We start from the raw sequence: 14,759 nt of genomic DNA on the forward strand, positions 1-14,759 counted from the left end.
TTTATGTTTATTTGTATCATGTGATATTGATATTCATGCTATATTTTTCCAAATAGACGTAAAAATTTCCCAATACCATTTATTGGATAAGCTTTTCCCACTGATTTAAAATGCGTTGTCATTTAATTGTATGTAAAAGTGTTTTTTTCTGGATTCTCTACTCTGTTTTATAGACCTATTTTTCTATTCCTGTGTTAGTACCAAATTGTTTTTGGACCCAGAGGTTTATGGACCAGAACATAATGGGATAATGTGTTTTAAGATGGTATTCAGAATTACATTCCCAGCTAAACTACCATTCAAGAGTGAGGATAAATTAAAGACATTTTCTTTTATTTATAGATTGAGAAGATATATAACTCACAGTCCCTTTGAAATAACTGCTATACTGTGTTCTTTGGGATGGAGAAATATGAACTAGAAATAAGCAATGAGATTTAAGAAGCGATGATAAAAAAAATAAATTGGTAAATGTGAGATTAAATCTAAAAAAGCATTGAATAAAATGATAATTAATTTTTATAGATATAAAAACAAGGTGAAACCAAATACCAGACAACAATATGTAGGATGAAAGAGTAATGATTTTGCCTAGAATTTTCTAAGATTCTTTATTTGACAACAGAGATGCTTAAATTCTCAAATTAATCAAGACATGTTAAAAATAGAAATGTCACTAAAGGAATTGAAGTGTGTATTTATGACTTCCAAACTAATAGAAGAGGAAAAAGAAAATGTGATCAACTCCTAAAAGGAAAGAAGTAGAAAATGCATAATAAAATTTTTAAAAGCACAAAATAAGATGATAGAAATGAACCCAAATATCAGTGATCATGATAAACAAAAAACTAAATTCACCATTGAAGAGTGACTCTGAAATCATACATATATTTTTAAATCTAGACATAGACTAGTTATAAGAGATAAAAACTAAAGGTGGAAGGATAGAAAAATATATAACAGGCAAAAATTAACCAAATAAATTGAAGATAGTCTATCAACATCAGACAAATAAACTTAAAGGTAAAATCATTATTAGAGATAAGGAGACTAACCTCTAGCCTATAAAAAAGATAAATATTTCTAAACTCACATACATAAAAACAACAAAACACAGCCTCCAAATACAACATAAAGTGATTGGAAGAAAAGAAATTGACTAATACACTACCATAATGGGATATTTTAATATAACTCTTTCAGCAACTGACAGAGCAAAGAGAAGGGGGAAAAGTGAGAATGCAGAACATTGAAACCATATAATTAACAAGCTTGATTTACAAAGACCATAGATATTTGCATGAATTATGACATATGAGCTCATGAAGGAAATCTTAACTAAAATGGATATCATATAGATCATATTCTCTGGCCATCAATACAATAAAGATGGAAATCAACAGAAATATAACTTCCAAACCCCTAAAAATTTGAGCACCAAAATTTTTATAAATATTCATTGGTCAAAGATAAAAATGTAAAATGGAAATTAAGAAAGACATGTTGTAAGTCAGGATACCATTAACATGGATACAACTGGCCGAGCATGGTGGCTCATGCCCATAATCCTAGCACTCTGGGAGGCTGAAGCAGGAGGATCCCTTGAGGTCAGGAGTTCAAGATGAGCCTGAGTGAGAGCAAGACGTGTCCTCTACTAAAAAATAGAAAAAATTAGCCAGGTGTAGTGGTGAATGCCTGTAGTCCCAGCTACTAGGGAGGCTGAGGCAGGAGAATTGCTTGAGCCCAGGAGTTTGAGGTTGCTGTGAGCTAGGCTGATGCCAGGGCACTGTAGCCCAGGCGACAGCGAGACTCTGTCTCAAAACAACAACAACAACAACAAAAAAAAAAAAACCATGGGTACAACTTTTATATGAATCTCCTCCCCCCAAAAAAGCCTGTAAGTTAAAATCTACAAAATGCCTAGTTTTTATACTCCCACCATTATGTTTGTTCACTAAAGTCAACTGTCTACATTTTTAAAAAGAAATATTAGTTAGAAGGTATGAATAAATTTAAATTATTGGCTAAGAAAATTTATCAGAATTTCCTCTTAACCTTGGCTAATTATAGTAGAAGAGAAAGCTTTATCCATTCAGGAACATTTGAAGCAAATTTTTTACTAAAAGTATTAAAGGCCTAAAATATAAGTCACTTTATTAGTAATCTAATAGAGTGCTATTGATATTTAAGATCAACTATACACCCAGGATAAAATGGAACAAAATGTACAGTTTAAGAAAGCACTTTTATGATCACACATTTCTCTTTTGTAGAGTACATAAGGATAAGTAATTTACGAAACAGATTTAGATACTCAAAGTGAAAGATTTTGAATCCATACAAATTTATTTTGTATGGATTTCACTGACTAAATCCTATGTTCTAGGCCTTGTAGCGAGTTCTGGGGATTCTATGCTCAATAAAATAAAGGCCTCAAGTAACTCACATTTTTCTATCAAGAACATTTCTGGTGTTATGGCTTTGACACTGTGACCTCTGAGTGAGCTTATCAAATAGGAGTGTTCCGTATCAGGCAGTGATAAACAGCCCCAGCCAAAAGATGAGTGATGATGATAATGGCAATGATAATAACGGCAGTTAACATCTACTGGAAGCTTCTGTGTACAGTACATAGATTATCTCATTCTTACAACTGCTCTAGAGGAGAGGAGCTCTTACTATCTCCAAAGTACAAAGGAGAAGGAACCAGGCACAACAGAGCTCAAATAACTTGTCCAAGGTGGGAAACCGAGATAGTAGCAGCAGCAGTATCTAAACCCAAGCAATAGTCTGAATCCAGAGCTGGTGCCTTTAACTACTATTTAATCCACCTACCCATCAAATCCCTCTCATGGAAGTATATACAGCAGGGAAATAAAGAGATGGCATCCAAAAGATGCTGAGCCATTGTCCCAACCCAGGGATATAGACCAAATATGTGGCCATTCAGATTGTTTTCCTATTTACAGTTCCGTGTATCCTTATGAGAAAGCTTTGTACCTGAAATTAGTCTAGGTGGGTGTCCTCCTACCATTTAAACAATCATATTAATACTTCCATGGAAAAGATCAGAAATACAGAAGAAAAAGGTGATAACAGAAGAGACGTGATTTCTGAATAAAGGTGGGAGCAGGATGGAGGAGGCAGACCCAGATGCAGGTAGAATCCCTAATCCTCCAAGACTGGCTAGAAGTAAAAACGTGGAGAGAGGCTTTTTGGGTTGGGCAGATGAGAAAGTGGTGGGAAAGAAGGCAGATACAGTTAGGAAAATTCATTCCTACTGGTCTTTCTCTGTGGTCAGTGAAGGGCAAAATATCCAACTGTGTGTGTACATCAACCCATTTCATTTCTTCTGTAATCTCCAAAGAGAATCTTTTCGTAGAGGGCCCTACCCAATGGCTTTCTGGCTAACTTCAACAACCTCTTCTTTCATTCCCTTTTCCGTGAAAGATTCTTTAACTATGTATCTGCATTCTGTCTCATGACACTGTATTGTATCAAAACTCGTAACTCAGATGAGCTTTTCAATGAATGAAAGAGAAAGGAAGAAAAACTAAAACTGAGAGCCAGACACTGCTAGGTCTTCACGTATGTCTTCATACTTTCTCCTCACAAACCCCAATGAAACAGATGTCCCTGCTCAGAGATAAGAAAACCAAGGGCCAGAGGAGATTAAGTAGTTTGAGCACAGTCACAGTCAGCAAGTGATGAAACAAAAATGAGACTCAGTCTCTGGGAGTCAAACCCTGACACTCTCCCCACCACACACACTGCCTTGAACCACGAAGGCTACAGCTGCCCAACAGATCCTAGTGTTATACAACAAAAGCATTTTTAAAAATACACACACTCACTTAAAATATTGTTTAACTGAAAACATAAAACATTTATTTGCAGTCTTTTGTCAGAGGGCCAAGGCTTTCCTCTTTAAGCACCTCTGCCAATAGGACAAGTCACTTTTCTGCATAAATCACACCCGTGAGATGTTATCTCCGGATTTCCTGTTTCAGCTTGTTTAAAATATAGCAAGAACATAGATACTTCTAAGGAAATCTGAATTCAGAATCTTCTTAGGCTTATGATTTTCCCCTCATCTTACCCATACCTAACTCAATAACGATTAGTCCTTTACAGTTTTATTCAAAGCTTTCAAATAAGCTTTCACAGAAACTATCTTTTCCTACTCATATTTCCTGTTTCATAAATTACAATTAAATTTTATAATGTAACAAATATTATAAAATGAGTCGAGAAATAGGTTTGGAAAGAAGCCCACTGGTTTCTGATAAGGATATAACTGAAGTGGTAAGAACAGAAATGTTTAAGAGTTTGAGAGAATAACCAATACACACCATGAAGTATGGGCACTGGCAGGAAATGGAGAACGTTAGTGGCACTAAGAAGCCAGAGAAGTGTGATCAAATTAAGAGAACTTTCCCAGCCTGAGCTATAGCAAAACTCGGTCTCTACAAAAATTTTAAAAAATTAGCCAGATGTGGTAGCATGCACCTATAGTCCTAGCTACTGAGGAGGCCGAAGCAGGAGGATCGCTTGAGCCCAGGAGTTCGAGGCTGCAGTGAGCTATGACACCACTGCACTCCTGCCTGGGCAATAGAGTGAGACCCCGTCTCAAAAAAAAAAAAAAAAAAAAAAAAGAAAAGAAAAATTAAGAGAACTTCTGCTGTAATTCTGAACTAGGTGGTGGTTCCAATCTATTGAACACACAAGGACAGAGAATGTTCAAGAGGCAGAGCTACGAAGAAATTGTTGGGGAGAAAAGAGACTTTTGCTTTAAATTTTCAAATAATCACAAAGAGAGAAAGTACAACTAACCACAGGCAAAATATTGGCTAGCAGAAGAATAAGTACGGGCAGAGCTGACATGAATGTGCATAAATAAGCGAGTGTGTACAGACAAGTGAACCAAAGCTACCCAGGCGGAGAGAGCAGCATGTAAGTATCTTTGTCAGTTCTTACAATAAAGTGCTCACTTTTCTTTGCATTTTCATGTGTGTATAAAGAAATACATGTGTGTAGGTGTAAGTGTGTATATGTTATATATAAATCTATATATATAACTACCAGAACAAAATCCATGCTCTATGTACTTTTCATGGTTCTATCATGTTTCTGACTCCTATATATATTTTTTCCACTTCTAGAAAGCTAGTGGAAGGATAGGTATGAGTCTTCCCCATGGTTACCCACGTAATCCATAAGATATTCTGCTTTCTTGTCACAAGCTTTAACTGTAGACATTCACCAGGACTTCATCCTTAGCACTGGACTTTTCAAGGTCTCAAGCAGGTAGTCATCCATCCCTGTCTTGGCATTTATTTCAGTGGCTAGAAGTCCCCTAACCCATATATTAGCCTATTTCTGTTGCCAAACCGCTCAAATCATAGAAAGTTCTTCCCCACACTGGGCCAGAATCTGCCTCCTGTAACTTATTCCCATTTACCCCAGCTCTGCTCTCTTTAGCCACAGGGATGTCAATGCCCTCCCCGCGCCCCCCCCCCCCCCCGCAATGTGACAGCATACAAATTCTTGAGGATAATCACCATGTCCTGAATCTCCTCTGATCCAGACTACATGTCCCCAAATCCTCAGAAGACACAGCTTTCAGCACGGCCCCCATACAACAGGAGGGGAAGCAAGCACTCACCACACTTCACCATTCCTACTTCATAGCACTTCCGAAGTCGGCAGGCCTGGCAGCTTTTGCGCCGGTTCTTATCTATTGTACACTGATTTGTAGCTGGACAAATATAATCATTATGTCCTACAGCAGAGCAGGAAAAAAAAGGAGGTTATTTTTACAATATCTTCATTAAATCTCTTCCTGTCAATAACCCTGATAACACTACCCAGCAGAGAGACAGGGGACATCTTAAAGGCAGGTGCAAGTACAAAGGCCAAAGATAAGCCACATTATCACCTCATTAATGAGTAAAGGAGAACTAGAAATATCTCAATATCCTATTTTTTCACTGATAGGTTACTATCTGCATATTCTTAGAATTCTCAAGACACATTTAGAAATAGTCTTCTTTGGACATGGAAGGTGAGAGTCGCATGAATTGATTTGTTCCAAATCACAGAACTCCTTAAGAGTTATACTTGTATATCAAGTCACCAAATTCAACTATTTGTATTCTTTTACATATATTCCTCTTTGGAATTTAATATGATATTTTTATGGGAATTCATAGTCAAATAAGAGAACTAAACCAAAAGGAACTAAAGAAATTAGCCATCTAAATAAGAACAGAAGTACTGCTACTTGACAATAGTTGTGGTGGGTTAGATTATTGTTCCCAATTCTTCACTCTCTCCCTCAGCCTTGTGACCCTGCAGTGTGCTCGAGTGGGCAGAGTATACTTCCCCACCCACCGATGTTGTGCTTGACTGTGGAACTCTCCGTACCCAATGGCATGTTAATAAATGTGCTACTCCAACAGTTTGGCTTGGCCTCTTGAGCTCCTATGAGGTAGCCATCGGTCCAAGGAGAACGTGGGGACATGTGGAGTGGAGCTGAACTGAACCCAGAGCCACGCCTTATGAAGTAGAGCTACCCTAACCAACTTACAGACTCATAAGTACAAAAAATAATTCTCATAGTAAGACACTAAGAGTTTCAAGTTCTTAGTTATATAGCAATCCCTAAGACAACAGTACCTTTCCTAAGTCCATTTTTCTGCAGAAGGACAATGGTACTTTTAATTCTTTTATGCAAGGAAAAGATAAAAATATTTACATTTCAAAAATTAGTATTTCAGATGCAGCATGGAGAACAGATTACAGGCAGCAAAAATTGAAGGTGGCTGGGAGACCAGGTAAGAACACGCTGCAGTTGTGCACATGAGAGCGGCTGTCTGGGCTGGGTATTGCTAGGGAGGGTGATGCAGCTACTTGAGTCTGAAACAGGCTTAAGAAATAGAAATTATAATAGATGAAAAGCAACAGGATAGGGTATTTAGGTGCCTTTATTTCTTAATTGTGTCTTTCGGATAAACAATATGGCCTGAATTTCTTACATTAAGCCTGTAATGGGCCAGAACTTCAGTGTGTAAAATGGATGAATCTCAATGATAAATGAGTCATAAAATGAACAAGTCATAAAAGAAACAAGTCACAAAAGAACATCTAGGAGAAATTTCATATACGTAAAGTTTAAAAACAGAGAAAATGAAACTATAGTGCTTCGGGATGCCTGTATAAGTAGCAAACCATAGCAAGGAAGGCAAAAGAGAGGACTGTCTCACCTCTGGAGGGAGAGAAGGAGCTGTGATCGGAAGGACCACCACAGCGATTGTGGGGCCCCGCCGTATTCTATTTAATTGCCTGAGCACTAGTTACAGAGGAATTTGCTTTATAATTATGCTTTAAACTGGACATGCTGCATGCAGAATTCTACATGTATGTCAGCAAACGATAATAAGCTAATTAAAAAACTAACTCCAACCTTGTAATAGTCTTCCCAATCCCTTAAATCTGCATGGATCTCTCTCACATAGCAAAGAAGACGCGTGTGAAGTGCGACCATGTTTTACAAGCTTTTCTTAGGCTCCTTTTCTTCTGTTACACTTATTAACTACAGTCAATATCTTTTATTTCAGACAATAGCATATCTAGTATGGCCACAACTTATCTATCTTTAATCTACCCTCTTTCTCTCTATATCTCTATATATGAGGACAGAGAGCTAGAAGGCTCATCACCAACCAATTATTTCTGGGTGGTAGAATTTGGGGCTGATTTAACTTTCTTCTGCATTGTATTTTTCTGCATAGTTTGGATGTTTTATCATGAGCATAGATCATCTTTACAAAACTGAAGTGTTTTGTTGTTCTTAATAACGCTGCAGTGAGCAGGCTGATGAAAGTGCCTATGCAGGGACTGGGGTGGGTGGTGGTAGACCCTGAGCAGGGTGAAGAAGGCTTCTCTCTGGGACAGTCCCCAGTGCAGGGCACTGAAGCCAAAGTGGGGTAAAAAATGTGTCCACTGTCAGGAGGGACGGTGACAGAAAATTTTTTATCACATAAAGGTATTAATCAAATAAGTAAATATATTAAGGATCATAGCACCCAGGTTCCTTCTGGTAAAGAAAGGAGAAAAACATGGAACAGGAGGAAACTAGAACAAATCTTGTGGTACTGAATTGGAATCAAAGATATTGGGGTAAGGCCGGGCGCGGTGGCTCACGCCTGTAATCCTAGCACTCTGGGAGGCCGAGGCAGGTGGATTGCTCAAGGTCAGGAGTTCGAGACCAGCCTGAGCGAGACCCCGTCTCTACTAAAAATAGAAAGACATTATATGGACAACTAAAAATCTATATAGAAAAAATTAGCCGGGCATAGTGGCGCATGCCTGTAGTCCCAGCTACTCGGGAGGCTGAGGCAGTAGGATCGCTTAAGCCGAGGAGTCTGAGGTTGCTGTGAGCTAAGCTGACGCCACGGCACTCACTCTAGCCTGGGCAACAAAGTGAGACTCTGTCTCAACAAAAAAAAAAAAAAAAAAAAAAAAAAGATATTGGGGTAAACATATGGTTTTCAATACATATAAAGAAACAAATGTATGTATACATAATATGGAGATATATATATATACACACACATACAAATATATTCCCTTACTATCCTCTGAGAGGGCCCAGGAACAAGACATCAGTAATGAGCAAACTATCACCCAGATCTTGGTTTGTAAATATCTTTTTTGCCTAAGAACAAACAAGGCTCCATGGAAAAACAACTTATTCCAGGACTGGGGTAGATAAAGTATAAGATAGCCCTGAAACATCTTATAGTCATGCTGATATAAATTAATTAATTGAAGGTTTAATGACGAATGGGATAGTCACATAGCCTCAAGGGATCTCCTAACAAAAATACTCATTAATTACAAAGGGAAAAGGTAATTTTAGAGTCGAAGCCTGGCAGCCATCACTTTAACCAAATATCAAAGTGAGCATCACTAGTAATGGGACAAACTGAAATCATGTACCACCTGAAAGGAGCTAGTAAGAGGAACATAGCATCACTTCTGTGATAGTCCTGCCAATAACATGTAAGCCGAATCTAGTGACGAGGAAACATCAGACAAACCCAAAATGAGGGGCATTCCGCAAGATAACTGGCTTAAATCTTCAAAAGTGTCAACATTATGAAAATCAAGGAAAGACTAGGGAACTGTCCCAGACAGACAGAGGCTAAACACAACTAAGTGCAAAATGGGATTCTGAACTGTGACAGGCGCTGTCGTGAAAACTGGCAAAACCTGAATGGAGCCTGAAGATTAGATGGTAGTAATGTAAAAATGCTAAGTTCCCAATTTTGACAGTTGTGTTGAGCTATATAGAAAATACATGTGAAATTATTTGAGGGTAATGGGGCATAATGTCAGCAATTCATTCTCAAATGATTCCAGGAAAAAAGGTTCTTTATATTATATATGCACATTTCTGTAAGCTTGAAATTCACTTAAAAAAAATATTTCCTTTGGCTCCCCAAACAATATAGCTGCTTATTCACTCAAATACAGATAAATACAACTAAATACTCAAATACAGACAAATTGAAATGTATATTTCACATTATTGCTTTAATTCGTGAAATTAACCTTCTTTTTCCAATTCACCAGATTTTAAAGAACATTCCCCAAAATACATGGTTTTGTGTTTGGTCCATAATCAAATTCTATAATTCTGTCCAACTTTAGGTAGATTCCAATAAGAAAACACAATTGAAATTCACTTGTGAGTAGCTTTACCACCATGTCCCTGGCACTGGTCTCAAGTAACAGCAAAGGTACGGACTACACAGTTCTAGTAGTGACACACCTCCCCTCAGAGATGCAAAAATCAGTCTCCATCGATGACTCTCCCTAGGGCCACATGCAGGAAGCAATGCCTGCCCAGGCTGACACACCATGTGTACCACCTACTGATTTCCAGTACTTTTTAATCGACATTTAATCATATAACCTTCCTACAAAGAACTAAGAGCCTCTTTTACAAATGAAAAAAACTTAAGCTCAGTTCAATAATCTCCTTAAGGTTATCCTTTTAGTTTTTTATAAAAAACACAAATAAATAAAGACCTAACTTTCCTGATGTAATGACTATTAGAAAGATTCCTTCCAAAATAATTCTTAGGTTTAACAAAATCTTTACTTCTCTTAAGGATGGGAAGCTATGTAATAAGATTATTCTAGGCCAAGCACTCTGGGAGGACAAGGTGGGAGGATTGCTTGAAGCCAGGAGTTCAAGACAAGCATGAGAAAGGGTGAAACCCTATCTCTACAAAAAACAGGAAAATTAGCCAGGTGAGGTGGCATGTGCCTTTGAAGGCTGAGGCAGGAGGATTGCTCAAGCCCAGGAGTTTGAGGTTGCAGTGAGCTATGATGACATCACTGCACTCTGCCTGGGTGACAGAGTGAGATCCTGTCTCAAAAATAAATAAAAATAAAATTATTTGAACATTTCTATGGACAAATAATAAGAGAAAAATGGCCAAGACCTTTTTTTTTTTTTTTTTTTTTTAACTTGTACTAGCAGGTATAAAAGGCATAATAAGGCTGGCCACAATGCTTTACGCCTATGATCCTAGCACTCTGGGAGGTCAAGGCACAAAAATCACTTGAGCTCAGGAGCTGAAGACCAGCCTGAGCAAGACTGAGACCCCATCTCTACTAAAAATAGAAAAAATTAGCCCAGCATGGTGGCACACGCCTATAGTCCCAGCTACCTGGAGGCTGAGGCAGGAGGATCACTTGAGCCCAGGAGTTGGAGGGTGCAGTGAGCTATGATAATGCCACTGCACTATAGCCCAAGGCAACAAAAGTGAGACTCTGGCTCAAAAAAAAAAGCATAATAAAACTACAATAGTTAAAATAATGTAGTACTTATACAAGAACAAAGAGATAGAACGACAGAACAGTTTATAATGCTAGTTTATATAATAACTAAATATATCATATATACATATATAGAAGCAAAAAAATCAATGAAAACATGAAACAATGCTCAAAATCATCAGTAATTAGGAAAATGTAAATTAAAACTATAATGAGATATTACCATATATCCGTTAGAATGACTAAAGTTAAAAAGACTGATAATATCCAGTTTCAGCAAGGAAGAAGCGCAATGGAAACTCTCATACATTCTTGTCAAGAATGCAAAGTGGTCTAGCCACTTTGGAAACTAATTTTTTTTTTTTGCCATTCTTCCTAGAAAAGCATGTTAGTTTCTAATAAACATACACTTACCATACAACCAGCAATTTTAATCCTAGATACCCGAGAAAAAAACATGTCTGCACAGAGCGATATACATGATTGTTCGTAACAGTTTTATCTAAAATAGCACAAAACTGGAAACAACCCAAATTAATAAATATACAAAGTGTGGTATATCTATACATTGGAATATTACTCAGCAACAAAAAGAAATGAGCTACTGATACATGAAACAACACAGATAAATCCCAAAGGCATCATCAGAAGTGAGAGCCAGACACAAATGGCTGTACACTTTATGACTCTATCATATGAAATTCTAGAAAAGGCAAAACTGTAATGACAGAAAACAGATCGGTGGTTCCCAGGGCCTGCGAAGTTCAGGGGAAATTGGCTGCAATGGATCCAAGGGAACTTTTTGGGGTGATAACATTCATATCTTAATTATGGTGGTGGTTACACAACTACTTATATTTTTAAAACTCATAAACCTGTAATTAAAATACGTAAATTTTAATGTAAATTATATCTCAAAATCAACTTTTAAAAAATCAGCTTCCATATTTTAAGTCAATGAAAAATGGATGAATTTATTCAATAAAATGATTTGGAGAAAATTGACTGTTTAGAGCTAAATACATTTGATTCTTATTTTACTCAGTATGCCAAACGTGTAATATAGTCCTTTTGAATTAAATAATGAAATGTAAAAACAAACTATTAAATAATAAAATAGAAGCAAAAGTTTAAGGGCCAGACGCGGTGGCTCACGCCTGTAATCCTAGCACTCTGGGAGGCCGAGGCGGGTGGATCGCTTGAGGTCAGGAGTTCGAGACCAGCCTGAGCAAGAGCGAGACCCCATCTCTACTAAAAAAATAGAAAGAAATTATCTGGCCAACTAAAATATATATAGAAAAAAAAAAAAATTAGCCGGGCATGGTGGCGCATGCCTGTAGTCCCAGCTACTTGGGAGGCTGAGGCAGTAGGATCACTTAAGCCCAGGAGTTTGAGGTTGCTGTGAGCTAGGCTGACGCCACGGCACTCACTCTAGCCTGGGCAACAAAGCAAGACTCTGTCTAAAAAAAAAAAAAAAAAGAAGCAAAAGTTTATATATAATATCTGGATGTGAAAGGACATTTTAAGTTTAAAAATTATACATAAAACTATCAATCTTGGTGATATTTGACTATTTAAAGATTAAATATTTCTTCATGTCAAAATCAGAATCAACTGGAATATTTGTTGTACATATGATAAAAGGTTAATAATATAAAAAGCACATAGTCATTTAGTCACAGAACCCAATAGAAAACTGGGCAAAATCTCTGAATAAAGAAGATAAAAGAAAAAAATACAAATGGCTGATAAATTTGTGAGAAAACATTTATCTCACTAGTAAAGAGAAGCCAATTAGAAACAAAATGATACTATATGTCACCCATCAATCTAACAAGATTTCTTCTTTTTGATGATAAGACTTGGTGCTACCAAGAGTTTAGTAAAACCAACACTCATACACTGCAGGTAGAAGAGTAAGTTTGTGCAACCTTTCTAAGAAACACTTAAAAACACCTGTCAAGAATTTTAAACATTAATACACTCTGACCCTATGGATTTGTTCTAAAAACATATTTAGGAGGAACTATTAGAGATTTTTTTCAAAGCTTCACAAACATACATATCAACCACAACATTATTTAAAACAATAAAAATAACTGACAAGAAGGTCTTCTACAATAAAGAGTCAAATAAATTGGATCACAAGATAGAACATTATACAGTTGTGAAAAAGGTTTCTGGATATCTAACAACTTGGGGAAATGCTTACCAAACAGCATTAAGTGAAAAAGGATACAGAACGCTATGCATAATAGGATCCCAAATAATTTTTTAAAAATCACCATTCAAGGAATTGTTGAGTGCCAGCCAGTGAACAAAATGGACAAACATTCTTGCTGTCATAAAATGTTTAGTCTATTGTCTTGTTCACCACTGTATCTGTAGAGCCTAGCACAGTGCTCAGTAAGTATTTGTTAAATGACTACCAATAGGAAAAAGAACAAAAAGTAAAGAACGAGCCTGAAAAATAAGCTGGACCAGAAGTGATGAGGAACCTCTCCTGGCGTCCTCCTTCCTCTGTGCTCCATAACCCAGCAGAGAAACAGCAGCACTTATCACTCTGCTGGTAACTCACTGTGTGAAGAAGCCAATGAGGTCAGCATCAATGGGATGCCAAGTGCTACACAGCTTCCAGGGTACTTGCACAGCGAAGGGGACAGAAATATGACTAGGCTATGGTCAAGTAGCTTACAAATCAAACTGGCAGGACAAGTTTAAAACTATAAAAACAAAAGAATGTTAAATGCAAGGAATGTCTCAAGTTAATAGTGTACCATCCCATCCTATTTGAGACAATTTTAAAAATTGAGTGGCCATTTTCAGTTAATGCAATGCATTTGTACCAAAAACATGACAGAGCCAAAGAAAAGATAATTTAGGCATTGAACAATTGTAAGAGCTTTAACTCTTTCCCTTTTGCACATTTAGAATTTGACAGTTCTGGCAGATGCAGTAGAAAGGAACGACACAGGAAAGCAGAAGAAACTTACTACTTTCAACTGTTACCAGCTATAGTCTCAGGATTCAAAGATATTTCAGGTAGACAGATGTTTCCCCAAATCAAAAAAGAAGGGTCTCTTTTTTAAAGATACAGTTAGTTGTGAAGGAGCTCAGGAAATTTCACACTAAAATATGATTCCTTGTTATAAAGAATATCTTGAATTAAAGGCCCTTCAAGATTAAAAAGCACTGGAAGAGGCTTTCCCTCTGTCTACAGAAACCAGACTGACCAATAAAAAAAAAAAAAAAAAAAAAAAAAAAAAAAAAAACAATTGACTGCCCTTCCTCTCCCTCTTATTTCAATATATTGCAGGAAAAACCAGATCAAGAATGCAACCATGCCTTGGCTATTCCACCCTAAAAAAAAAAAAGAATGCAACCAGACCTGGCCCAAATCATCTTAGATATAATACCTGTCTCTTCGGTTAATTTAATCTGCAAAGAGAATCATTTACAAGTCAATCTGTTTCCCTCATCCATTTATCCTCCCTAGCAACCATTTATTGCCCCTAAACAGAATTACCTATACTGTTCATCTCCCCCGACCCTCCAAAAGGCAGGTATAAAAGTATCTGGATCCCACTGGAATATTCAATAATCACTCTGTGATTCTGCTCATGTGCATGGTAAGTAAACCTCTTTCTTTTATGAATCTGCCTTAATTGTGAGTTGATCTTTCAGTGAACTTTCGGGGGAAAAGGGCAAGTTTCCCCTCACCCTCACAGTTGTAATAGGTCAATATTTCCTTAATGGGTAAAATCCTGGAACTTCAGAAAGATATAGAATTGTCAATATATTAAGAGTTCAGGGCTGGGTGCAGTGGCTCACGCCTGTAATCCTAGCACTCTGGGAGGCCGAGGCGGGCAGATCATTTGAGCTCAGGAGTTCGAGACCAGCCTGAG

General features: G+C 37.2%; 1 protein-coding gene across 9 annotated transcripts in view; it reads right to left on the minus strand.

Annotated features, from left to right (window-relative positions):
- Positions 1 to 14,759, minus strand: part of ESR2 (estrogen receptor 2) — a 196,949-nt gene that overhangs the window by 29,210 nt on the left and 152,980 nt on the right. For all 9 annotated transcript variants that reach the window (XM_069487509.1, XM_069487481.1, XM_069487518.1 and 6 more), the window contains one exon: positions 5,666 to 5,782. In XM_069487509.1, coding sequence (XP_069343610.1) covers positions 5,666 to 5,782 — 117 coding nt within the window. The remainder of the gene's footprint in view (positions 1 to 5,665; positions 5,783 to 14,759) is intronic.

The sequence above is a fragment of the Eulemur rufifrons genome, chromosome 2, assembly GCF_041146395.1.
Source record: "Eulemur rufifrons isolate Redbay chromosome 2, OSU_ERuf_1, whole genome shotgun sequence".
NCBI lineage: Eukaryota > Metazoa > Chordata > Mammalia > Primates > Lemuridae > Eulemur > Eulemur rufifrons.